The 26,301-nt window shown below is 41.7% G+C and overlaps 1 protein-coding gene across 4 annotated transcripts in view; it reads left to right on the top strand.

The window, feature by feature from the left end:
• The window catches only part of LOC114873288 (transcription factor SOX-5-like), a 142,894-nt gene that overhangs the window by 89,437 nt on the left and 27,156 nt on the right, over positions 1-26,301 (top strand). For all 4 annotated transcript variants that reach the window (XM_029181469.2, XM_029181468.2, XM_029181467.2 and 1 more), the window contains 2 exons: positions 14,097-14,822; positions 20,194-20,413. In XM_029181469.2, coding sequence (XP_029037302.1) covers positions 14,104-14,822; positions 20,194-20,413 — 939 coding nt within the window. In that variant the 5' untranslated portion in view covers positions 14,097-14,103. The remainder of the gene's footprint in view (positions 1-14,096; positions 14,823-20,193; positions 20,414-26,301) is intronic.

Genomic DNA, 26,301 nt, shown 5'->3' with positions numbered 1-26,301 from the left:
CGATAACATGGTCCAGGGTATACAATATCGTTAAAAAGAACGCACGGGCCAATGTTACGCAAATTTTCGAGTAACAATATGTGTAAACATTAAAGATACAGAGTCCTATCTTTATTACATACGCGAGGCCGGATAAAAAGCATTCTTTCGGCAAAAAATAAAAGAAAATGTTTTACGAACGCACATACAAATGGCTTGTACATACTGATAAACGTACTTGGATAATCGTTCTACTGAATTGTACGTGATTTCGTCTCTTTCGCCTTGGATTTGCACGTGTCGAGCAAAGGGTAAGCACGCGCGTAGCTGTGCGCTTCACTCGCTCGAAAACGAAACGCAAAGGGCTCGTTTGAGGGTCACTGATGCTCGATGCATCGATGCACCTTGTCCAACGTGGTACCATACTTGACTTTGATCGGTTCAGAAAATTGTTTCGCCGAGAAAAAGCGTCGTTTCTATTTATCTGCTTGTAACCGGCTATAAAATTTATATTATTCGACGACGATTGTTTAATAAGAACTTCTATGCACCAAACAGTATAACGAGAAAGATCGTATCCTTTATTATTACTAAATTAAATTAAATTATATTAAATAAATAAGAGTTATACAGAAAAAAAAGTTGTACGTTTGGTACATAACAACGTGTCTTGATAAAAATGTTAATAACGGTTTAACGATTTAATAGACCGTATGAATAAATTGCTGATACCTTCATTAACCAAGCCATTTGCGTGGTCTTCGACCGATTTTTTCATCGTTTCACAATTTTTTCACTCGATTCGAACAAATTACAAAGTAACATTGATAGCCGTCTCGAGTGGTTACGTCAGTAGTCAAGAACGAGCGAAAACGAGACGAAGATTCGATAATCGTGGCTGGTTAGATCGTTCCTCTTCTCATACCCTTTTTCTTTTTTTCGCTTTGCCAGCGACGGTTCTAACGAATATCCGAGGGTGGTTAAAAAGTGTCGATGCGGCTAATTAGCCGCAAAAACAACGTGAAACTTTTCGATGCCTGATGCCGGGAAAAGGTTTGTCGCCGGTGCTCCAGTTACGATGCTTTCGCCAGATCGATGGATACGCAATCGTTAGTTTTTTCCAGGAAAAAAAAACGGCCATATGGAAAGGAAAGGGATTTTCAACCTGCAATCACGGTTTCCGTTTCAGTTTCCGTCCTCGCGGTGGCGATATATCGCGGAGGACAAATAATTATTGACCCCTTTACGGATACGCAAACGATCGAGTTATTTTCTGCGAAATTTTCTAGCTATTCAATCGTTGCGGAATTTGGAATTGATTCCACGGTTGGCCGAGTGAAAGATTCTTGAAATATAATTGACGATACAAGTTGAAGTTTACACGATTATAAATCACGATAAGCCTCGGATGTAACGTACGAACACATTGTTGACGATGCACAACAATAGAATAATGCTTTTGATAGTTTATGCCCGGGCACGGACAATTGCGCATGGGAGCAGGTTGTCATCGAGAAATCGCACGATCTTTTCTCAGAATGTAATGAGGTAAGAGAGGCCGATTACACTATAATCGTCGTGCTCGTTGTGCCGTTACAACTGAACAACCGCCACAATATCCTATCGTGACAAAGAAACTGAACGAGAATGTCGGTGTAGGATTGTGATATCGTAGTATCAGTGAGAGTCTTTGTGCCTCTGATCAAGCTGACTAGAGCGGTACCCTAGAGAAACTTTGAAATTATTTATCGAAAGGACGAATTCGGTTTTAACGAATTTACATTTATTCTAATTCGGTGCATTTTTAATTCATCTGTGTTCGAATGTTTTCTGTTACAAATATCAAAATTTCTATTACAATATGAAAAAGTAATATACGGTTACCTATATAAAGGCTATAAAATTAGCAAATATTTTAATAATTATCGACAATTCATAATAGTTATTAGGAAATCTGAATTCTGACACTTATAAGCGCCGGTCAAACGATTTCTCTATGCGTGTCCAACAAAATTTTCCTATCACGTTCGTCTGCCATTTATAACTTCATTTCTGGACTCATTCAAAGATTCCCATAAATTCCGCTGCACCTGTATGCGTTCGTAGACCGATCCATGGGATTAAGTAATAAAGACCCCGATAAACTGACCCGGGTGTCATAAATATCCTTTAACGTTATCCTGCTACTGGACGCGATCCGATTAAAAGGCTAAGTGTTTCAGAGTTACGACACCGAGTCGGTTGTGATGTGGAACAACGGGTTAGGTTTAAAAATAAACGAAATAATGTACTGCAGCAGGGAAAACAGATGTCGGTTTTCAGGCTCGGGAATAGTGACTTCCAAATGCATGCGGCGCCTAAATATCATTTATCGTTGGCCGTTTTACCAACATCATCTAACAACCATGATTTCTCACTGTCGCTTTTCTTCTCTCAGCGAACGTATCGTCTGTGAATTTGTGAAAAATCACAAAGTAAAAGTTTGACCGTAAGATACCATGAATAGAAATGTTTTTCGAGCGTTTGCCAAAGTAAAACGTTAATTCATTTTCTTTCTTTTCTTGCAATGGAAAGGGGTGGGTTAGATTGGCATTAATATTAGAAAAATGTTCACATTAATATTCTGACAATTCATACTAATGTTATTCTCCATAAATTTAGTATTGGCTAATATAATTGGGTGCCACCTCCTTTTGAATTACTTGTACGTGACCAAAATATGAACAACGTGGAGTGTTATGGAAAGTATTTAAACAATTGATTCGTTAAAACGAACGAAAGCGTGGCAAAGCAGGCGTACGTCAAAGTAAAAAGAAACGAGACTGCACGTGAATAGAAGCACTCGAGAAAAGTTTACGTCACTCTCTCGAAATCGTAAGACTGTCTCTATTGCAGACCCACGGTAAGGACAAGAGACTGCACGCGAGAGGACCCAAAAGAACGCGCTCTTATTCGCTTAAAACGTTCAATTGAAAGCTGAAAATTCCTGAAAATTTTCAAATTCTTCATCTCTCACGAGACATTAACGACATCGGTACGTTCGTCAAGAAGCTTTCCCGTCGTTTCGTGGAAACTCGAAGCCAATTTTCCAGCAACGTGGCAAACTAGGCTTAGCACGCGAGTAACTGTAAACAAAGCGCAAGGTACCGAGCTGTCAGAGGGTAAATATACAAAAACAATCGAACGGAAATACTTAAACGCGAAACGGCTCCACGTGCAACAGCGAAAGAGAAGAGCGGCGGGAAGGGAAAGGAGAAGTGTTGACGGTGAAACGACAAGGGAAGGAGAACGAGAGAAAATTTTAGGCATTGCGAGAGAGCATCGATGGGAACAAAGCGGACAGCATCTGGAACGCGTTAGTGTTCTCCGTAACAACCGCCCCCGTCTTTTCGGAGTTCCCGCCAGCACCCATACCATGCCTGCACCCACGAGAAACGTGGCCCTCGCGAGACAGATTCGAAAGAGAAGGACCAAACGGGAGAGAAGGAAAATTCATCGCTGTCGAAACAGCCACGTGCGTGCTACCACGAATGAATATCTTCATGAGACATCCGTTTGTCCAAACGTTCCATGGACGAGAGAGAACAAAGACTCTATCGCTAAATAACACTTAACAAAACTCTTCAACATTATTATGGTACCTTAAAAATGATTTCAACAGGAATTAGCTAAAGGAAGCTTCCTTCTTGTATTATTAGAAAACAGTGGCACAATTTTGAATTTTTTCTTTCTCATCTATTGTACGTATAGCTTCTTTGGATCATACAAGCGTACGAAGAAGAGGAAGAAGAAGCTGAGCTGGTACAGAGGACAGGAGGCAACCGGGCTAAGATTCGAGCAACTTGACACTGAACACATGGCCCCTCTTCTCGAGCCCACACTCGGCCAGAAGACCCTCCGGTCTCTTCTTGTTCGCCCTTCTTTCCTGCCCTCCCTCGAGCTTTAGTCGGTTTCCTTCACTTTTGTTCAACGTGTCCCAATGCCGTTTCTTTCTTCGCCACTCGTACGATTTCGTGGCCCCGCATACCGATGCCCACGAGACCGATTGTTCCTCTGCGATCCGATCCGATTTGTCTTTACGTTTCCACCGAATGCTCTCTTTGGTAAACGATTACGCGGGCTGGATACGTTGTGACACAGTTTCTTTTACTTTTTTTTTTTTTAATTTTCAACGGGTTGGATGGATGATGATAGATTTAGAATGATAGCAAATGTAATTTTATGTAATAGCTTTATTATAATAATTCTGAACTTGACTTCGATTTCAAGGTTTAAAATTCGAAATTTTTTAATTAAAATTATAGGCAGAAAGACACGTTGCAAAAGTCTGGTTCCTTCGATGGAAGGAAAAGTACAGTTCGTCTATGTTTCATCGACGAGAGGTCAGGTCACTCTTCTCGCTATTCGCGCAATCGATTGTACGCTATCAATCGCGCGCAACATTTTTCATTATCATCCATTAATGTTACACGGTGTTGCTCGTATATACAGGGGGATCCGAAAACAAACGAACAATTTTTCGTAAGTCTTACGTAAATCTAAGACACTTTCACTTATCTATCCAAAGTACTTACATATACTTTCATTCATAAATTTTGCAAACAGCAAAAAAACGGAGTGTTGCAAAATTTTACGAGGACGAATACCGTATCAAAGTTTAAAGATTAAATCGACGAGTTTTCAAGCAGTAATCTTAACCTAGTGCTATCTACAGAAAACTAAGAACGCAGTTTTTGATACGAAAGTATTAAGATATATATTGTAATGTAGATAACCTTAGCCTTCATTTATTAGATCAGCAAAAGTCAAACTTAGTTCAATCAACTATACTCTTACGAGAAGAAGCAGCGATTTGCTGCTTTAAAATAAAAATCAGTTTCGATTTGTGTTAGAACGCATGCACGTCCTATTGACGCTTGTTTATGATTCGCCATTGTGATTCATTAATCAAGTCACGATTTCGCGAATTAATCTCTCGTTCGTTGATTGATACGCTGACAGAAGGCGCCATTGCGTGCTTTTATCCATGTCCACGAAAAATTAGAAAAGAGAAAAAAAGAAAAAGAAGTAGAACATACGCGCTCGGCTATGAATCTTCCGACAAATCGCATTCAGATAAACTCGTCTGTCGATGCAACGCGTTTGTAAAACGATTTCAAAACTAACAAACGACGGACAAACTTGCTTTTGTTGTTTATTCATATCGAACGTCATAAAAAGCATTTTTACGTAATGCGAGCTACTTCACCGTGACCGTTCGAACATGTTTCCTTTTCTCCTTCTATTTCTTTGTAGATTTAATTGAAGCCTGTGGATCTTGGTTACGCGTTTATCGCGTGATCATTAATCCGATTTGTTTTATTAAACAGGAAATGAGCTCATTGTTGTCGATTTAATTGTTCAGAGAATAAATAGAGTCTGCAAAACGAATTATTTAACGTGTTAATGTATCAGCATTGAATACAGGGTGTCTTAAACAGCTATAAAAAATAGAAACAATGTCATTAGGCCAAATTAAATGGTACCATCTTGGCTCCAGAAGTAGAGACGTTCCACTGTCATTTCCACTTTTTTAAATAGAACTGCATATTCTTTCTACACGAATCGATTTTTTGAAACATTTTTCATAAAAAAGTAATTCGTAGGAGGACCTTGATCTACAACTATTAAGGTAATTAAAATACTCTTCTTAGAAATCGAAGGATATTTTTCAAATGCTACACAAGTAGCACAGAAGTTGCTTTTAACTAATACAGAATTCACCGCACGAGCATTTACTCTTTCCCCATTAAAATAACAAAAGATCATTCGCGGATCGGCGTAACGAAGTTACCAAAATTTCTTCGTCTCTTCCTATCGAAGCGTGGAAGGAACAAAGGCCGGCATCGAAAGAAAGACGACTATAATAAACGTCGAAAGAGGCAGAGAAACGCGAGGAAGGCGGAAAATAAAAGGCTTCGAAAGCGTGAAATGTCGCGGGCTGCCGCGTGATCCAGCGATTTTTCAAGCTGCTCGTCTCTCCGCCGGTTGCCGCATGTGTCAGCATAGAAATAAGGAATTTCAACGGTTCGAAACGGTCCACGGTGGCGCGGAGAGGAAAACGCGGCCGGTGGAAAAGTTGTAGATAACAGCGGCACAGGAAGGGAAAAAATTGGAAGAGGAAGGGCTCGAAGGGCTGAGAGGAGACCGCGGAGGTCCGCTGATAACGTATTCTCGGTAGAAGGAAGAAGACTGACGGAAGATTGCTTTTACAGCGGCCGACAGCGCTCGCGTTGTCGGTTCCTGTGAATGTATTCCTCTTCTCACGTCTCTGTTCGCATCTGCGTTTCTCTGTCGTCTCGTCGTCGTGAAAACCACGAGGAACCCGGTCTGGGACAGCTTCGGGGTGCTTGGTTAGTCTCTGATAGCGTCGCGACGACACGGACGTCGGTGGTGGTGGTGGTTAGCCGGTGTGCGTTACCCACGATCCACTGTGTGTGGGTGTGGTCCGCGCCCGCTCATACATAAACAAGAGATCGGCCGACGCGGCTTCAAAAGAAGAGACGCTAGCTGGGGCTCCATTATGTAGAGCATATCCCACGGCGGTCCTATAAAGAATACTAACGATATGGCTTTCTCTGCTCGACAAGGTTTTTCTCGTTTCTTCGGTTCGCTTGTCTCCGTTTGAGAACCACTGAACAAGGCTACCTCCTTGGAAAAACCACCCTTCCGTCAAGAAACACACTTAGTTTACTTTTTTCTGGTTTCAACCGTGCTTTTCATTTTCTTTTTTTTTTTTTAACAGCATTCCCTTACACGTTGTTTTTCGAAGATGCATTTATAGAATGGAATTCATCTTTTGAATCTCTTTATTTTCCACGGTTCCTCGATATTTCTATATATGATCTCGATTAAGCACGCGTAAACGCGTCGATTCTCGTTCTCGGTATATTATGTATTCCTTGTTCCGCAGTTTCGCGTGGAGGAACGCGAAGAAAAGTAATTGAGATAACGAGAACAGAGAATACGAGAAAGTAAATTAATGATCTCTTAAGGGTATTGTACGCCCGCCTTGAAGGGCCTCGGCTTCGACAGCGCGAAATTAGTCGATAGCGCACACGATCGTTCCTCGTATCGCGTAATCAGCGCTTGGTTGACTTAATTATAAAGCACTCAGCCTACCATCGGGTCCGAGGGATATAATGATTTCAAAATTTCAACCGGTCGCGTACTTTCGTCTCTCTTCCTTCATTCATTAGAATCAATTTCAACAGTTCGATCCCTGTTCTGTTGTTATTTTCATCATTTTTATTAATTGTATTCTTAGATACCATCTTTCTAATCTTTCAGTCTTTCGTTTAAAAATCTCAGTACTTAATCCTCCTCCAGTATATTGAGAAACTTTTATTTTTTAAAACTTACCTTCCAAATTTTATTTTTATTGCAAGAAGGCTTATTCTTCCTTATATCAAATTATTTTCTATTTAATTATTTCACATAAAAATCACTTGTGCGTGAAATTAAAAGCTTCGATAAATATCTCAGAATTTTTTAAATCCTCGAACAATATAAAATCAGAAAATGAACATCGTCAACGGAAGGTTAAGTTTACTTCACCGTTCAAGTGGTGAGTTTACGTGACATGATCGGTTCGCACGGTCCATGGGAACTTCCGTCTCGTGGGTCCATTTTCCAGACACGAATTTCATCCCTTATTAGACGTTTTAAAGGATGTCTCAATCTTCGACTCTTGTAAACCCATCGCAAAGACGGAAGTCGACTCGGAATCACTCTAACTCTCTTCTCTGCCCCTCGACGTTAAAACACAGCATCGCCACCCCTCGCTTGGCTATTTGAGCCCGAACAGATGCTGCATCCCCAAAAAACCACGTTCCCATTGTGCCACTAATAGAAAGTCAAGCGTCAACTTACGTGGCGCGTTGCTCCGTTGCTCTCGCGTCTAAAAATTTGACTGCCAGTTACGCCGCCCCTTTAATTGGTCTCGACGCAGGGTCATAAAGGGAAACGAGCCGGAGAAATTTGGTAAAGGGATCAAAGAATTCGATGGACGGCTCGCACATGTTTCGATTTCCTTTCGATACAGGAAGCGGACGCATCCTTGTTTGAAGAAAATGCAATTGATAATTGTACTCCCGTCCATTGATAACACGCAGGCGCGATTTGAAATGCAGCCACAACATTGCTTACAATAATAATTTATCTATGTAGTAAATGTAACTGGGATGTTCGACCTTTCCCGATAAATCGGGCATTGTGTTCGAGTCGTATATATAAACGAGAAGATAATTGCGCCGAAGCGTTTACTATACAGTCTAGAAGCGAGGAAATGTCATAATGAAAGAACGATAGTCGTAATAAGAGCAACCGGAACCGTGATTAAAACCGTAACGAGATCGAACGTATCTACGTTTCCTGTCTCTCCTTTTGTTTTCTTCTTTTCTTCAACCGCACCGATTTTCTTCGGGTCATTCGCTTGTATCTTTCTCTTCATTTTTTGTTCCGTTTACTCCGAATCAGGAAAGGTTCGTTGTTCTCTCAATTATCAGATAACGAAATAGACTATTAACAATTTATCACATTGTACCGTACGAGAAAAAAACCTGAAGGGACAGATAAAAATCGAAGCGACTTCCAGTTTGAAAGAAAAATATTTGTAACCGTTGTCAAAGACCAGAAAACAGTATCTGATATTTTCATCGAAGCGACATCGATTTCGAAAAAGAATGGAATAAAGAAATATTATACGGAAGAAGTTCGCGAGACGAAGAAGGTGTAGAAAAAAATTATTCTTGTAATTGCTCGTTTGGTAACGTTAATGAATCGGTAAGTGAATGAATGGTGATCGCGTGGGAGAAAGCAAGAGGGAGTACTTGTAGAGCAGAAAGGAGCAGATTTGCTGATTTATCTCCCGTTCGAACGGATGAGTCCACGGTTTATCGATGCGTGTTCGTTTATCAAAGCCAGTGTGTAAGAATCGTACACGTTCGAAAGCGCGAACTCTGAACTTCGATCCGCGTGTTCCTTTCGTTTCACCGACCGGATGTCATTGGCTCGCACGACGTGTCCGGAAGCTGATCGATCGACCATTCACTCCTACGCGCTGCTAGAATTGATCAGCACCGCGCGCAAGGAAAACAAAGGGTGCCGGAAGTAGAAGGGAAGGAAGCTGAAATTGACTGATTTATTTATTTAGATTCGTAAGATGAACACTTTTATTTACAAAACGTGTCTCTGCGAGATATTTTATTTTATCTCACGGTACTGATTTATTTCATCCTCGAGTTCGGTGGAAAGAAAATCATCCATTGTCGGCGCGGTTCCTCTCGTCGTTGCTTTTTCTTCGTTTTTCCTCTGTGATTTCAGTCACCGGTCCTCGACCAGCATCTGGCGGTTAAAAATATGCTTTCTCCGTTTGTCTCTGTTTTCGTTCCGCCTCCTAGACACCGGCTAGGCATAGATCTGCGTTTCGCGAAGCAATTAAGCCACGCGTGAACTCTCTTCCTCTATCCCTTACCGTCTTCCCACTGAAATACATTACTTGCCTCTCGCGGGCAAAGATGCCGAGTGTACCGAGCGAAATCTGGAACGCGCTCTTCGTTTGTCACGCTTAGACAATGTAAACGCTGCAACCAGCCCACAACGTGACAATGATAGAACCTCGGCCACCCCATGAAATTTATCTACCAAGCACAATTTCACACGGACTGAGCGACTGTTCTTCTCTCAAATTTGCCGCATCTGTTTTACGATTCAAGGCAGCACTTTCCTCCTCAAAGTGTCTGCCTAAACGATCAACATTATTCTAAATAGAATTCCACTTTGTTACGAGTAGTTGGATAAATTAATGCATGAAAGTGTAATTACACAACTAACAATATTTTTATCCTTATTTCTGTTTTCATAAAAATTTAGAAAGTTTGCTGAATTATAATTGCACGAATCTTCAGAAGTTTGAAGCTTCTGAATTAGTACTATGGCTTTCGCTACGTATCTTATCTGAAGAGGCAAAGGCTAAAACGAAGGACATCCAAGCTAAGAACGTGTTCGCTTACGCAATCGATTCGTCGTTTAAAAAAAAAGAAAAAAGTGCCTTTCTCAGCAATATACACTGACAAATGAGAACGATTACTTGTGATGAATAAAAGATTTCTATTGTTAGGGAAAATCATATTTTTTGCTGCTGGATGATTAACAAACTGATCGATCAGATGAGAAATTTGGCGTAATGGATTATCAAATGCGAGGGGTCACCGAGGTAACCATGGACTTTCAACCATTATCTGTCCAAATATTATTAAAGAGCAAATCACGAGAAAGCTTGATCATTCTGTCTCTTGTCCTTTCTTTTCTCTATTTTGATTATTATAGTGTTTCTACATTACATTCTACGCTATTCTACTATTTAGAAACAGCGTTGAAAATCTCTTTAATGTCTTTTATAATTCAGATTACCGTATGCCGTGCCATATACGCGTATTTCTACTGTGCCAATCAACGTGTTATTTCACTAGACTGAATTACTTCAGCAAAACTCACTTAGCACATTGCTTTGAATCAAATATTTAATCTCTCCATTGAAAAATTTTTCACGTTTCCTGCATAGAAAAATTCTATTCTAATTATAGAAAAACTATAATGAGATTACATTCATTTGGTACGCTCTCATCTTGCTTTTTCGCCGTTTCTATCGAAGCTATAGCAAAAAGTCACTTTATGTTTTGAATAAACATCATTGGTCCGGCAGTGACTCACGCGGCGTTGAACGTGTTAAATAATCAATAATTTTTTACCGTTTTCTCGATGAATCGATCGTCATTGCGCCATAATGCGCTTCTTTCTATTTCCCGCTCGTCGTGCACGCGTGACCGAGCGTATTTTTTCGCGAGGACACAGACGGCATGCTGCGTTACGCGTATATTCGTGCACCCGAGTGTCCCCGTGACCATTGGGTGCGGTGAACACGTGCTTCCTCTCGCGAGTCCGCGCATGTGTTGCACTCGAAAAAGCCGGCTCTCAATAAAGCAGCCGTGTTTTGATGATGAATCAACTGTCGGAAAAGAATCGCAGATTACGGATTAGGTTCGAACTATAATCCGTTTGAAATTATTAGGTTCGAAATTATTATTCGCGATATTCCAAATGATAGGTCTTTTGACATCATGTAACGCCATGTTTATAGAGAGAGTCACGATTTTTATTTAATTTTGTATTTTATATTATTTTCATCTTTTAAATTTTACATTGTTCCTTTAGAAATTATATATGTATTTAACTTTAAGTTAATATTCTTGTAAATTTGGGTCACGATTGATCTAGGCTCCACTGTTCAAGAGTTAAACTTCTAGATGCTCTACATTATTAGTTTAATATTAATACATTAGCCACAAGCCATAAATAAAATAGATAAGCACTGTTACCTTTTCAATTTCCTCTTAATTAAAGTACATTTAACTTTTATTATTTCAACTGAGTTGTATGTGAATTTGTAATAATCAAAAGTTTATTAATTGGTTTTTCTTCAACAACCGACAGTGTCGAAAAGTCTATTAATTAGCTTCCACTAGATAAAGTGTTATCATTATTTAAAGTTTACTTCCTTCTTCTTTTTTTTCATTAATTATTCGATTATGTATAAAATTAACGTAGTCCACTAATTGTCAGATAGCGACAATTGAAATTCAATAGAGTCATCTGTTTTTCATTACCCTTTTAATTTTTAATTATTTAGATACTATGAAAATGTTTAAGATTGTAATAAATCTTTCTTAAACAGTTGTAGCAGCGTCTAATATGGCAGTAAATTTGCCCTGAGTAGTACAGATAGAGATCTAAAGCTGAGAAACCTCATTTTACATGAAACAGTAGCTTTCTCAGTAACTTTCAGCTGAGAAACTGGTTTGATCCCAAAAACTACTTCCTCTCTAGATGGTAACTGTTGATAACAGACGTTCAGAGTGCATATAATTTTATGGAATATTTCACTTTCTAAGAAACAGGAATGTTGAGATTTGCTTTTTTGTTAACGGCAACAATGTAAAGTAATAGTGACAACTCCTTATATCGTGGATTTTATGTGGAAAACTGGTTTCACATATTTTACAAAGTATTTCTACTAACAAGAACACCGCGCATATATTATTCTATCGATATGAAAAATGAGAAATAGTAGTACAAGTCGATAGATAGTGATGCGGCCTTCGTTCAGGAAAAAATTCCTTAGACATTATTTCATTTCTAGATTGAACCAGTTTAGGATAAATATTTAAAGCTTAATTATACTATTCTTTTTCTCAAAATATACGTAAAACACGAGTCACAGTAAATCTCATAAACCAGTAGATTCTCAGATTACTCTTTTTATCGTGAAAACTGATCCAGTCTGTGTATTCATTTGATCTCTGGATTGAATTAATTCCACCAGTTATTCCATTTTTCTGAGACAAGATAATTGCATGCATTTTCTAGTGACAACAGAGACGACAGTGTAACGATAACGATATGCATTCCGAACGATAATAGTGAGAAAATTATTCTCCTCAGCAATTTCAGCACTCAGATTCCAAGAAAAAGAGAAACGTATTAGAATCAGTAATCACTAGAAATTGTTTGAATAATAAATCTCATTGAAGAGAACAATTTTCCCGGAAAAATTGCTACCGAAGTTTGATTATCTGGAACCACGAAGCTGCATATTTATACTCTGACGCAGAAGGACAGAAAGCAAGAACAGTAGGTTTAATAAGTAAATTGATAGGCTGTCATCTCGCGGTTTCATCGAGCGTATCTCCGTTTCCATGCCGGTATCGATCACAGAAATAATACTCTTCCTTTGAACAGGGCTTTTTATTCAATTTCATAACATAAACGCGCATAGACCTCTGTGCATTCGAAAATATCAAAATTTGTTGAAAAGAATTCAGTACGCAGAATCAAAAGACGAGCTTCGAATCTATGAAGGGTTGAAACTCGTAAATAAATAAATAATTAAATTGACGACCTCTCGGGGCTTCTGTGATTTCGGAGACAGTGTCAATCGTCTCGTTCAGCTTTCTGGATGACCTCGCAACCTCCGCTCGGCTTCGCCAGAAGCCGAAGATAATCGTCCGCGTGTATTCGCCTCGTTCCTCGCCACGTCCCTCGCCCACGATTCTCCTCGATTGATGGAAAGAGCGTTACGACACGCTCGCACAACAATAATTCTCGCTTAATAATCAGTCTTGATTATTGCGCCTCGTGTTCGATTACATAATCCGTTTCGCGGGCACCGACAGCTCGGAGATCGCGAGCGATTTAGATTTAGATTTGGTAATTTGGAGACGGAAATGAGCGAGCAGTCCGGCTAGTCGGTAAATTAACGCGAGATAGAGTTTAGACGTGGAGTTTCGATATATAGGATGGTCGAGGGTCACCGGTAAGGAGTCGATCAGGAGAGTTGCTTGTTCGTAACTCCTCTTAACCGAGGAATCGAATTTAACCCTTTAACCCTTGCAAGCAGAAGAGGACATGTTACTATAACGAGAAATCAATGGAAATTCCACCTCGCTGAACAAGATGTATTTTCATTGGAATAATGAAAGTTTCGTGAAATGATCGCATACTGATTCATAAAAGAACAGCTACTTATCTCTAGTGTAGCATTAACCGTGACACGTGGTATCGTGATACTACGCTATAAGAATTGTAACGAGATTCATGCATACAACTAATAACTGAGATAATTCCAGTGTGTCGCGTGATACGATTGCAACTTTGTGATCGTTACGTAAGAATACGACACGTGGAAACAGAGTGGCTGGGTAATAATCGGTGAATTAGAATAGTAATTAAATGTACACCTGTACACTCGGATGCAACGGAGGCTTCCTTTGGCTAAAGGTAGATGCAGAGGGAGGGAAACCTTCCACCAATTACCTTCGGTCTCGGGAGAACCTAGAAAAATTCTAAGGAGAGATCCAAAAAATATAAAGCGATGGGATATTCCCTCCTGCGCGTTTCCTTTTGTCTCAACAGGAAGCCTAATTGCACGCGAACGTACAATTAGGGTGGGGTAAAGCGATCCTCGCAGCTCGAGACGCGAACAACGAATCTCACCTGGCCTGTTTCCGTTTCGCTTTCAGATTGAGGATGTCCTCAAAGAGGAAGTCACCACCAACGAAGCTATCGGAGGGCGGGGGAGGCACGGGTACAGTGATAGGCGCCAACGAGGAGGAGGAGGATACGACCTCGTCGGTGACCGGTGGTCCCGGTGGCGAGGTAGCCGTCGGTGAAGAGGGTTCCACCACCCCCGTCGACATCGAGGAGTGTTACCCTCATCAAAGAGGAGGCGACTGCGAGTCGTCCGGCTGTTCGTCGCCGGCGACCACCAGTGAACCGGATCTTCGCGATTCGCCATCACCCTCGTCGAATTCCCTGCGACCAAGCAAGGGACAAAGGATCGGTCTGTCCGGTCAGGAAACGCTCGCGCCTTACCACTATCCTCACCATCATCATCACCATCACCACCACCATCATCATCACCACACGAATACATCGTCTTCGTCCGGTGGTGTCGTGGAACCGGCCAGTTCCTCCGAGTGTGGCTCACCGCCTACCCCTTTAACCGTCGACCCCTACTACCCGAACCATCCTCACCACAACAACAACAATACCGTCACGCAGAATAATAACAACAGCAACGGTGGTAGCGCCACCACAGCCAGTACCAAAAGATCCATGGACGACGTGCTGAAGAGGTTAACCTGCAAGATGAACAGCGAGTCGTTGTCGCTGCAGGACGATACCAGCAACAACAGGCGGACAAGCCCGCCACCCTCTTCCACGCCGACCGGCCACAACGCACACTGGTTAGTGTTCAGCTGATTTTATGGGGTTGCAGGGTTCATTCTGGGTACTATCATTCAAATGGTAAACGATATAAACGCCAGAAGTGAAAATATTTAATTGTACAGGGTATAAGAAAATTAATGTTCATAGCTTTAGGGGGTGAATCTACAACCTCGGATCGATCGACTTTTATAAAAAAGAAACTTGCCGCAAAATTGTTTATGACATTGAAAATTAATGTTAAATTGGTCAAGTTGGTCAAATTTAACGTCAAATTAGTTGTGCTATAATTTTAATTCGTAAAAGAGGGTAGAAACCGCAATCCACGTATCGCGTGTTTACAGTTTTCCCTTCTGAAATTCAAACGCGATACCGAGCGACCATTAATTAAACAGCGCCAGGAAGTAACTAGTCAACCAGAGGAAATGAGAGTGCCTCCATTGGCGGGTATTCCTTCCTGTTTCCCCGTATTCGGCTTACGAGAATGCGATGAAGTCAAAGTGACGTGTCACGTACATCGTTCGACGACGTTGGTTATGCAATGTATCTCTTTTTAATTATTGAATATTATGCTTCATTTGGGATCGTGGATTCGTGTTGCAATCGTCGCGTTTTAATCTGCCGTTGTCTTCCAGCCACGATATCGTCGCCGGTACATTTTACATAACCGGTAAATATAGACTACAATATCAGTTCTCGCCTCTTCTTGTATGGTTGAAAACGATTATTGCCTATCGACTGAATTAAAATTATAAAGTCTTGGTCGACTTTGATTTCGATTGACGGCTAAATGTGTAATTTGAAGAGTTGCCTTGGTTACGTGATACAAATTTTGGATAAACTTTTCCTGCGATGAAATACAAATATGAATCAGATTCGTTATACTCGTTATACTCGTAGAGTTTTAGGATTAACAGTATAACTAGGCTTATAAGCCGAAGCATGTTGGTACCCTCCGTGCGTCGCCGACCTTCCGGACGATCCTTGGTATTTATAGGAAGGCATAGTGTGAAAAAGCGCGTTGACAGTGGAAAAAATTTTTAAGTCCCTAATTATTTATTTCTCTACGTGTGCAAAATATAAGAACCACGAAAGATTATACATTAACGTTTTCATCGAGAAGGGGTTTTTAACCGGCACGAACACTAAACTACTTACTAGGTTTCAGGGTGAAACGTCGAGTCATCCGATTTCTTATCGTCTCTTCAAACACATTTCTTTGTCCTCGAGCCGAGAAGTCAGATATTTTCGGGCTCTCTGTGGACCCCTTGTTTTTTTGTCCGGCTCTCTCCCGTCTTCCGACTTCCTTTTCGCCCGCTCTCTTTGTATTTCTCAGATGGATCTGTTCGGTAACGAAGAGTCGGTTTACGACTGGAATCTGTGGATCTTGTCGTTCTTCGAACAATGGACGCTTTTGTGGAGCACTCGCGGGGCCAAATTTAAGCGGTCCGTGTTGTTATTCACCCCGAGCTACTGATACAGAGGACAAAACAGAAGGAAATTCATAAATTCGATACTGGAATCATTAAAGTTTCTTCTGCCATTTTCAAAGTAATCGTGATACGCTCTAAGAAAAGATCTAACTGCTGACTTCTTCCTCTTTTTTGTGATATTTTGTTCGAATCGTCCGACTTTTAATAATAAGAAAAGATTACCAATGCAAAAAAGTTTAACGATCGAAGTTGCGGATGATCGAGGCTGTGTTTAAATTATCGCCTCGGACGATTAATCTATATTCAACGATATTGCACAGTCACGTAATAATAATTGCTCTATGTAATCAGTTCCGTCAATGAATTGATTCTTTGTATCGAAATGATGGAAACCAAGGAGATTTTCCTGTTCCCACTGAATCCTTCATACAATGTACAAAGTCGAGACTACAGAGTAAAGATTTATTCCGCACGTGGCTAATTACGGATCGCGGTCGATTTCGCGAAACGTACGTTACAAAACTTTATCACTCTGCTTCTATTATAATTCCAATTACCTAGTTATACATAATCGAAGCTCGATAAACAGGGAACTGTGAATCATTTATGTGACGATTAATACGATTAGCTTGTTAGAAATACAGAAAGTACCAAGTTCTTTTTTAGAAATTCTCGCTTTGAAGGTTCTGAGGTAAGCGCTGTTCATCACAATTAGCTTACCAGAAGGCACCCCTATCTTTCTCACTTCGTGGCCAGCTCCTCCGAGGATCAAGTCCTATTCTCATCCTTTATTTTATCGCTATCCTAGCTTTCGAAACTCGGGCCTTCAAAACAATCTTTCCCACGACACTCGATGGCTTTGTAACTAAAAGTCGTTAACCATCGTCTGAAGCCCAAATGTCTCATTCTCGTAAACACTTTCCCTGAGCAAGCACAGACCATCTCATAAATCGTAGGAGGGCACAATAGCGTCAGGCTAGTCGCCCTCGTAGGCCCTTGAATAATACGTCGCCGCTAAGAAAGTGAATAATAACGCCAGCGAGCAATTGTAATTTTGAAGCAATTGTTGACAGCGAACCGATGAACTTGGCAGCCGCGTAGAAGTTGGCAAAATTGTGTCACTCCGCGCTGCCCACGCCCAGCGAATACCGGGGCCAAAATTCTTCCAAAAATTCAGCCAACTGTACGACAACTCGCCACTTACGCTCGACGATCACCCGTTTTTTATTGGAATACATTCAATTCCGGATTCGACCACTACGCTTTTACCCCCTCTGCAACGGGACACTCGCGTCGAAAATACTTGTTTAACGCTCGATTGCAAATTTCACGCTTCATAACGATCAACGAACATCATCGTTTTCGACGTATTACGATGATCATCCATTTAGTCGTTCTCCATCTTTTACATATTTACGAGAGAATCTTCGAATTCAATGAAGTCTTTTGCACTTCGAACGAAATTTATAACTCGATAGCCTAAAGTCGGAACAAGCAAGGTCCCGTGTTATAATCGATACATATAGCGATTAAAATTTGTTTTGCTCAGTAACAAGAGTGTTGTTACGTTGTAATCGTTCTTCGGTTTAGATACTTCGACGATCATTTTAATTGAATCGAACAACGGACCAGTTATACGCCGCGCGGGTTAAACGCCAATCGTTTAATGTGTCGCTAAATCAATGCAAAACTGTAAGAAACAATAAGGTGTTTGTTTAATCATCGAACGACGGTAGTTTGGCGAATCGAGGGTAGAACCAGGCGTGTACGAAAAACTTGGCACTTACTAGCAGCAATTTGGTAAATAACGACGCGTATGGAATGAAAACGATTGTGACGCGCTTAAAAATGTTTGTACATTATTATTACACGCTCCGCTTTCGATACTAATATCTGCTTGCCAACTTCCACCATGCGTGCCACGCGTGTGCGAGCATTCAACGATATAAACTGCGTACACACCACAGATAAAACTATCAATTTCATAATGAATATGTATGTTCCGACAAACTTAACGCGTACTAATGATAAATGAAAAAAAAAAGAAGGGAAATGAAAGAGAGAGCTGAAATTTACATCGGACATGACAGAACCAAAACAACATTATTTTGTCAAAAACTAGAATTTCCGTTTCTTCCTGGAGACGCAGGAGGCTAATTTGCAAGGTATCGGGAAATTCTTCAGACTTTATTGAACATTCCTTCGGTCAAACTAGGCGAGAAGAGTTTATTTTTAACCGCGCGTTGGTCGAAAATAGCGATGCGTTGTAAAATTGGCCTGATAAAAGTAGCGAGTCGCGTTGACAGTTTATTTTTGGAAAGCTAAATTCATCGAAGGAGAGGGGATGATAATAGGAACAGAATGAGCCTTTTGTTGGCTGATACCGAGGTCAACAGGCGCGAATAGAATGTTGTAGCCGCCCACCGCGCGTTATTATCGCGTGAAAGAAAGCCACGCACAGCAAGGGTCTTTCATGAGCGTGCAAGGATAAAAGACGTTCCTCGATAAGTAACGGTTTCACGATGCACGATTTTTGTTCTCCGCCACGAGACAGCCGCAAGAAACGTGTACACTGTAACGTCTAATTAAATTCCTCGAGCACAATGCGGAATTCATTTACCAGCCTCCTCTTCCCTTTGCCAGCCAATTTTTCCGTCTGCTTTACTCTTGTTCTATCATCCGTCTCGTTCGTAACTCATTCCCGTTGAAAAATCGATGTTATTCGTGTGAAAATACGTTCGCTCCTCGTTACGCAAATATTCAAGCTGAATCATCTGAATCGGCAATCTTAACACATTATCCACCGGCCATGAATAAAACAGATACACACTACCACCTTATTTCCTCTTAATTGAAGTACATTTAACTTTCATTATATCAATACATGATTTATACGTGAATTTGTAATAATGAAGAGGTTATTAATTGATTTTTCTTCGACAGCCGATACTGTCGAAAGCCTATTAATGGGCCTCCGGTAGATGAAATGTTCAGTCTCTTGTAAATAACAAATTATCCTGCACGTTACGCAAGTTATTAAAACTGCATCGATCTCGTTCAAGTTCCTCAGAAAACAGGTAGGGACCATCTTTAAAATTCGGTCCCTTTAACGTTGACCCATAAGAAACGCGCCATACGTGTCCCAGACAGACACGTATATTGCCCTAGATTCCGAAAGACGGTGTTCTTTCAAGCCCGCCACGGCCTGTTTCATCCTTATCCCCGATTCACGATGTCCTTCGCGATTTCGTGTTCGCTCATCGTGCTCGCTCGTCAGCGCACAATGCGTCCGTATCACTTATTCGTGGTCCATTTTCCTGGGCATAAAAGGGGAACGAGAGCTGCGGGCGTAGAGCAGCATGGATGAAGAAAGAAAGTCGAGGAGCTGGAAAACGCGTGCGTTAGAGTGAAACCGTAGAGAAAAGGGTAGAAAGGAGCAGAGAACACCCCATCACGGGGGCAAACACTCGGGTTGCCGTGATTGCGCGGCCGCGACCCTATCTATTATTCACCTGGCTCCCGGCCCTATATGTACCCCGACCACCACCACTATTCCCTTCCAGATGCCAGCAGAGCTGCTGGAAACTCTTGTTCGCGCGGGAATATAGCCGGTACCCCTACCATCTTTACCCCACCCCACCCCTCTCGATACAGGGTAAATCACTTGAAACGGAACACCTGAGTATTTTTATTATTTTGTGGGAATTTTCAAGGTCAAATGAACGTGAAATCAAAAATATGTATATAACATTTTATTTTTCAAATAAGTATACAAAAATATAAATGTAAGTCGGTGTGTATATACATGTACGTGGTTGATCTATCTACAATCCAGCGCAAACTTTCTCTGCCACTGTGTCGTGTACAAATGACAGGGATGAACGAGAGGGGTGGCTTCCCTTCTCGTGTACACGATACCAGAACGTAATTGACCGTGGTCCAATGGTGTACGTTGCAGCGGAGGCGTCGCCAGCGTGCCGAATAGCGTGCCACCCTCACCCCCAGCTTCCGGAAGGATGCAGAACACGGAAGGACAAGTTCAACAGGATGGTGCCTCGGCTTTGCACAGGGTCCTATGCGCGGAAAGCTTCGCGGAGAAGGAACGAACGCTATCCGAGATGATCCTGCAACTGCAGCTGCTCAGGGAACAATTGCTGCAACAGCAAGATCAGACGAAGGTAGGATAACATTTTTGTGTTTTACTTTCTTTTTTCTTTCGGAACGTTATCGTTTTGGTTTCTTTCCTTTTATTTAATACCATAAACTGTAAGTGTGCGACAATTAATTTCGTTGTAAACACGTAAACTGTAATCGAGTGACTCATTCGAACGGATCGATTTTACGCGGGTCATGGTTCTCTCGATGAAGTTAACACGGTTTAGCAGCGAATTATTTTCGGCTATTCGAGGCCAACGGAGAAATTGATTGTCTGAGACAGCAGGGTTGGCAAGCTAATAACATCGATACAAATTCAAATGTACACGTGACGTGACGAGCTAATGATATTCGGGTATTACGTGAGATTTATCGATTCAATGGCTCGAGGTAGGGGAGGTTCTAAATTTATAGATTGGCGGACACGAATTTGCCGAGATCGGTAAGGAGCTATCAATAGCTGATAATTTGTCTCGTACTGTTAAGCCGTTCCGTGATCCAACTTAACCGTTACACCGTGACGTTTATTTCAGTACCACGGGATCCGTTAATCTTCTTAGTCCGGTGATCAATCCCGTTCCCAATCCGCGTTTAGCTTAGCTATTGAACGTACACGGTTGTGTACAAACCGTGGATATCATTAGCATACAAGCTTTGTTACCTTATCGAACATGGAAATTAACCCTTCTGACCTGACACACAAAGTTTCCTTTTCGAAGCTTATCCTATTAAATATTGGATCGTAGTTTTCCTAATTTGTTATATTTTAATGTTTAAAATTTAATAGAATAGAATACTGAATGGTGGTTTCCCTTATTTGTTATATTTTAATATGTAAAATTTATTTCCGTGTCAGCTAATAATCTTTGAGTTTAAAGCGCCTCGTATATTGATCATGTGTGGCGCTTATTAATAAAAAGAAGATTCAGGATAGATTTATTTACTGCGTGCAGTAGCTAAACAAATATCGTCGATTGAAAGGCACCACAATTATACCTCCATGGTATCCTGTATATAATTAAACTTAATTATCTTCGTGTACTGTTTCGCTAAACGCGATCGTTAGTCTCGCATAAAGGGGAGGGGAAAACGCGTACTTACCGATCCTCCGACTCTAACGAAAGAACGATAACGATCAGATTCTGTTTATAATGCTGATTCGCGTGCAGAAAAGAACAATCTCAACAATTATACGAAGTATTTCAGAACCATGTATTATAAACTTAAAAGACTATAAAAGATTTTCCATAATGTTTTAACAAATTGCATACCTATTATGAAAAAAGGATAAATATTATTTATTGCTGATTAAAAAATAATTTGCCTGCTCGTACCGTATTACAGAAGTATAATTTGCAAATCGCGCGCTGTAGCTGATACCTTGGACAATCAGTGCATCAGTAATTAAACAGATGATCTCGTAATGAACGCATTAGCTTCTTATAGGTTAATTTCATTTACATTCATCAGTGTAAGTTTCATTTACATTCGATAACGATGATGAACAAAAAGATGTTAGTCAATATTCAATTAACACGTTGCTTGGCACGGAAGTGATTTAATTGAATAATCAGTAAATTGAAAAACTAAAAAGATTTTGAATTCCATCAACTGGTGTTTAAAAAAAAATAATAAAAGCTCGAAGTATTAGCTTACAAAATTCATTCTTAGTATCCTTTAACCGTTTCATCAGTTGCTCTTTTCGAATGAAAATAATAGTCGTAAGGGACAGCTAAAATTCTCTCGTGCTCCAAATTGTATCCACTAAAACATTCCATGCTACTCAACGAAACGACACGAACAAGGAAACCTCTTCGAGTCGAGTTTCTGAAATCTGCATCTGAATTCTTTGCATTTCTGTCGAGCCACCGTTCTTTGAGCAGACTCGCGCGAATCAGCTCGTTACGAATTTGGAGTAGATTGAAACCACATTCGCGTGGAAACACGCGTCGAGAGAAGTAATTAACGCGTTGATTGACACAGTGGAAATAATCACGCGTGGCAGAATAATTATTAAAAGTTTTCTCGATACGTTTTCTTAATATCGAAATTAATTTTTCGCAAACTTTCAATAAAATAATTCTACTTGGAAAGCACGCGTTACGGTGCGAAATGTCTGAATAACGGCGCACATTCCTCGCGATATCTCGTCGAGTAGAGGTGAATCGTCTGGCGGAAACGTTAGGTGATCGCAAAAACGATTCGAAGAGGATAGTACGCGAACAATGCGTGAACGATAGGACGTTCGATCGACGATCCTATCTGAGACGATATCGCGATGACTTGGATGGTTCGCGGCGACCTGAGAAGACGCGGGTCATCGCGTGGAAACGAAACAGCATCGCCTCTCGATGGAATCGCTAGCTAGAGAGCCGAGAAACCTGTCTATCCGCAAAAATGTGAGCGCGTGCAGATAATACCCGTTGTATTACCGTTATTATGCCAGTCATTTACGTGCTGCACAGACGGCTCCTCTCCGCCCCTTCCGATGTCCCGCTAAATTCACCTTGCGGCGGAATTCTACGAACGCGTTTAAGCAAACACGCGTTCAGCCGTTGGGCACCGGATACCTGAACGCTATTACACATATCTCGAGGAACGTGGAATCGATAGATGAAGAGTGGTAACAATTTTCAAGTAGTCGAACAGTTGGATTAATTTAATTCGAAAAATCTGGGGTTAATTTCTGTTTTTAACGATACAAACAAACGATTTGTTTGAAATACCTTCTTCTATGCCTAGAATACTAATTATAGTACTCTAAGAAGTGATGTTTATAGAGGACGAAGAAGGTTATTAGTCGAACCGGTGGTCGCTGGCGAACTCGCCGTCGTGCGTCGCGGCTGTCAAGGGTGGAGAACGTTTTCTCGTCGGCCATTTCATCGGCATCGAGTGAAAACGCATTTGTCGGCGGCGTTTGCGCGGCAGCCACCGCCTCGAGAGTTAGCTGACGTTAAAACGGAAGTGCGACCGTGAAGGAAAGGAGAGATTCGGTCTGGGGGAGCGAGGGAAAGGAAGAGAGAGAGAACGTAGGAGGAAGGCGGTAGTCTGAACGTTCTCCTCCTCTCTGGTCCCGGAGGGCGTATAGTAATGTTCGAGTTGGCAGACTCGGGGTCGAGTGGGGATCTCCCTCTCCTCTGTTCCCCTCTCTCGCTCTCTCCCCCTTTTTCTCTTTCTCTCTTTTACCTTTCCACCTGTTATGCGACTCTATGCCATGCTGCATTGGCACAGGTGTGCGACCACGTACCCGTTCGTACGCACACATCGTCTTCGTCTACGCTTTCAGCTTCTCTCTCTTCTTTTATCGCTCCTTTTCCTCGCTGTACGCCAGCCACGTTCTTCGTTCCTTCTTACCTTCCTTCCTACCACCTTTCTCTCTTCCTGTCTTTCTCCACGAGCGAGCCGCACGATCGAGCGTGGGCGGCGAACGCAGCGTCTCTCTCTCCTAAGGCGCCTCCGGCAACCTACCTATACCTTCGACGGTGCACCTGTGCAGAAGCATATTGTCACGCCCAGTGGCTCGACCGTGCAGACCCGGTGCACTGTGGCCGATTCACCGCTCCCGACGATTGCTCCTCTTTTATTTATCCGCCCCAGGGACTCTTGCTGGCTGAACCCACCCGTCAGATTCTTCGACCTTACTGCTCCTCAAGATCGTCAAATTAAGCATTGTTTCCATGATGCTTTTGTGTATGTAGTTTCGTTGCTTGAAAGATGAGTCGTTGAGGATACACCGCCCTCGTAGGAACAATTGAACGTGAGTAAAGACGATTCAATTTTGCAAAAATTAAATTATAAATAATTTTCGAAATATTCTTACCTGGGACATCGGTGATACGTTGCATTCGGTGCACTTCGGGTCTCGTTGATGACGATTAAGACGCATCCTTGAGAGGGTATTCTGAAAAGGACCCTCCAACATGCGATCCATTCATCGGTTCTCATTCACCAGTTCTACGATCTTCCTTCTTACGTGGTTGGACACGTATGGCCTTCCTCGTATACCGATATCCGATGACTGTCCACGAAACGATTGCAGGTGAGCGTGAAATTTCTGCTTACGCCTATCTGACTCTTCGATGATTACAGTTGAATCGTTTGAAGTACTTGAAGCGATTTAACGATGTTCTTTTTCACAAGCATCAAAGTATATAATTTACCGTGTTTCCCTCTCTTGATATATGTAGCTCTTGAGTGCTATGCAAATATTATTACTGGTAATTAATAGTAAATATTTATATAAACTGGGGTTAATTGAGCCAAGTAATATTCATAAGAAAAGGCAGTCAAATTGTGTTTTTACAAAATTTATTTCTCCTCTAACACGGTCGCGTTTTATTTCTCATCGTGTCGACAAAAGGATGAAAGTAATCAAATCTCATTTCCAAAAAAAAAAAACCATTAAATCTACGCTGAAATATAAATATGATCGTGTCCAGACACATCCCCTGTCTGTTCATTAATCCACCCCGAAAAAGTCGTTGGACCGATGCGTCTTAAGCAGACGGCTGCTCTCGTCGCGTCACATTTCCGCGCGACCGTGCCGTTATTACACGGTAGTGTAATCCTCAAAGGCGGGCCGGGAGAGCCATCCGCGATATGCGAGCTGCGAATGCCGGGTTAGAATCATGGAACAAGGGTATGAAGGGGGGTAGTATGGTGCACGGTGTTTGGCCGGTCAGCGAGAAGCCAGGGGCGCTTGTGCGTATGTCCATACGTTTGTCCATTTGCGTATCTGCCGTCGCTTTATGGGAATTAGCGGCGTATTGTGGGTCGCCAGTGGGCGGTCTGTGTGCACCGGTGCACGAGAAGCGTCCACGGAAACAGCCACCACCACCACCACCACCATTCCCGCTGGTCGACGATGAGAGAAGTTGCAGTAGCGGGATATGGGGGATGATCGACGAGGATGGCATGATAAAAGCGACGAGCGAGAGGTAGGAGGTTATGCGCGGAGAAAGGAAGACAGTAACAACGAGAACAGGGTAGGGATACAGGGGGAATGATTCTACCCTTCCCTTTCTCTTTCTCCATTTCCCTCGACCCCGTGTATCGCTGTTTGTCAATATACGAGCGATATGATCACCAAGTATAATCACCGGCGGACCAGAGCTCTGTCAATAGAATGCTACTTTGTGACTCTCCCCGCCTACAAGCCCCTTCCATCGGTTCGTCCACAATCCGACCGCTTATATATTGTATCAAACGTATCCCTGCGCGTTCGCTCTCTGGAGAATGCCGCCGCTCGTGAAATCCGTATTGACCGACAATACCCGTTCGCCGACCGGGCAAAAGTGCTCGCCTCTGTGTCGCGGTAATATCGAACAGAGAATCGGAACCGGTAAAAGCGGGGGGTGGATGGGTTTTGTTTTCCAATAACAGTGATCCGTCATCTTCCCTTTCATCATCGATGCAGTTTGGTACGATCCCTGGGGGATTTCAATACTCATATCTGTTTTGTTTTATCGGCAGTACCTGTAGTCGTATCTTTTGTGATGAATCTCCATTGCAATGGTACTATCACGGATAATAGATGATTAATCCGTTAGTCGTGGAACGAGGACAGAATGTTTTAATTTATTACAACACGACTAAACGCGAGGTATTCTGTTGCTGGAAACAAGGCGACTTGAACAGTTATGAATGCGTAGAATATTTGAAACACGATCGCAATTCTAGAAATTCTCGCTGTAAACTCGTAAATTCCTCCGATCAAGAACGTTCCCGTAACAAGTTAGTCCTTTTTCCTACAAAGAGTCGTTCTCTGACGATCAGCGAAGCGTGTCTCGCACGATTTCGTAAGCTGGATGTAGCCGCCTAAACAGGGCTAAATGAACGCACCCGTCGTTTTATTCGCCTCTTTCCTGTCTCCCTTCTTGTTTTTTCTTTTTTCTTTCTTTTTTTTTTTTTT

The sequence above is a fragment of the Osmia bicornis genome, chromosome 4 (genome assembly GCF_907164935.1).
Source record: "Osmia bicornis bicornis chromosome 4, iOsmBic2.1, whole genome shotgun sequence".
In the NCBI taxonomy this organism is placed as follows: domain Eukaryota; kingdom Metazoa; phylum Arthropoda; class Insecta; order Hymenoptera; family Megachilidae; genus Osmia; species Osmia bicornis.
Note: the sequence above shows the minus strand (reverse complement) of the source record. Positions and strands in the feature narration are given on the sequence as shown.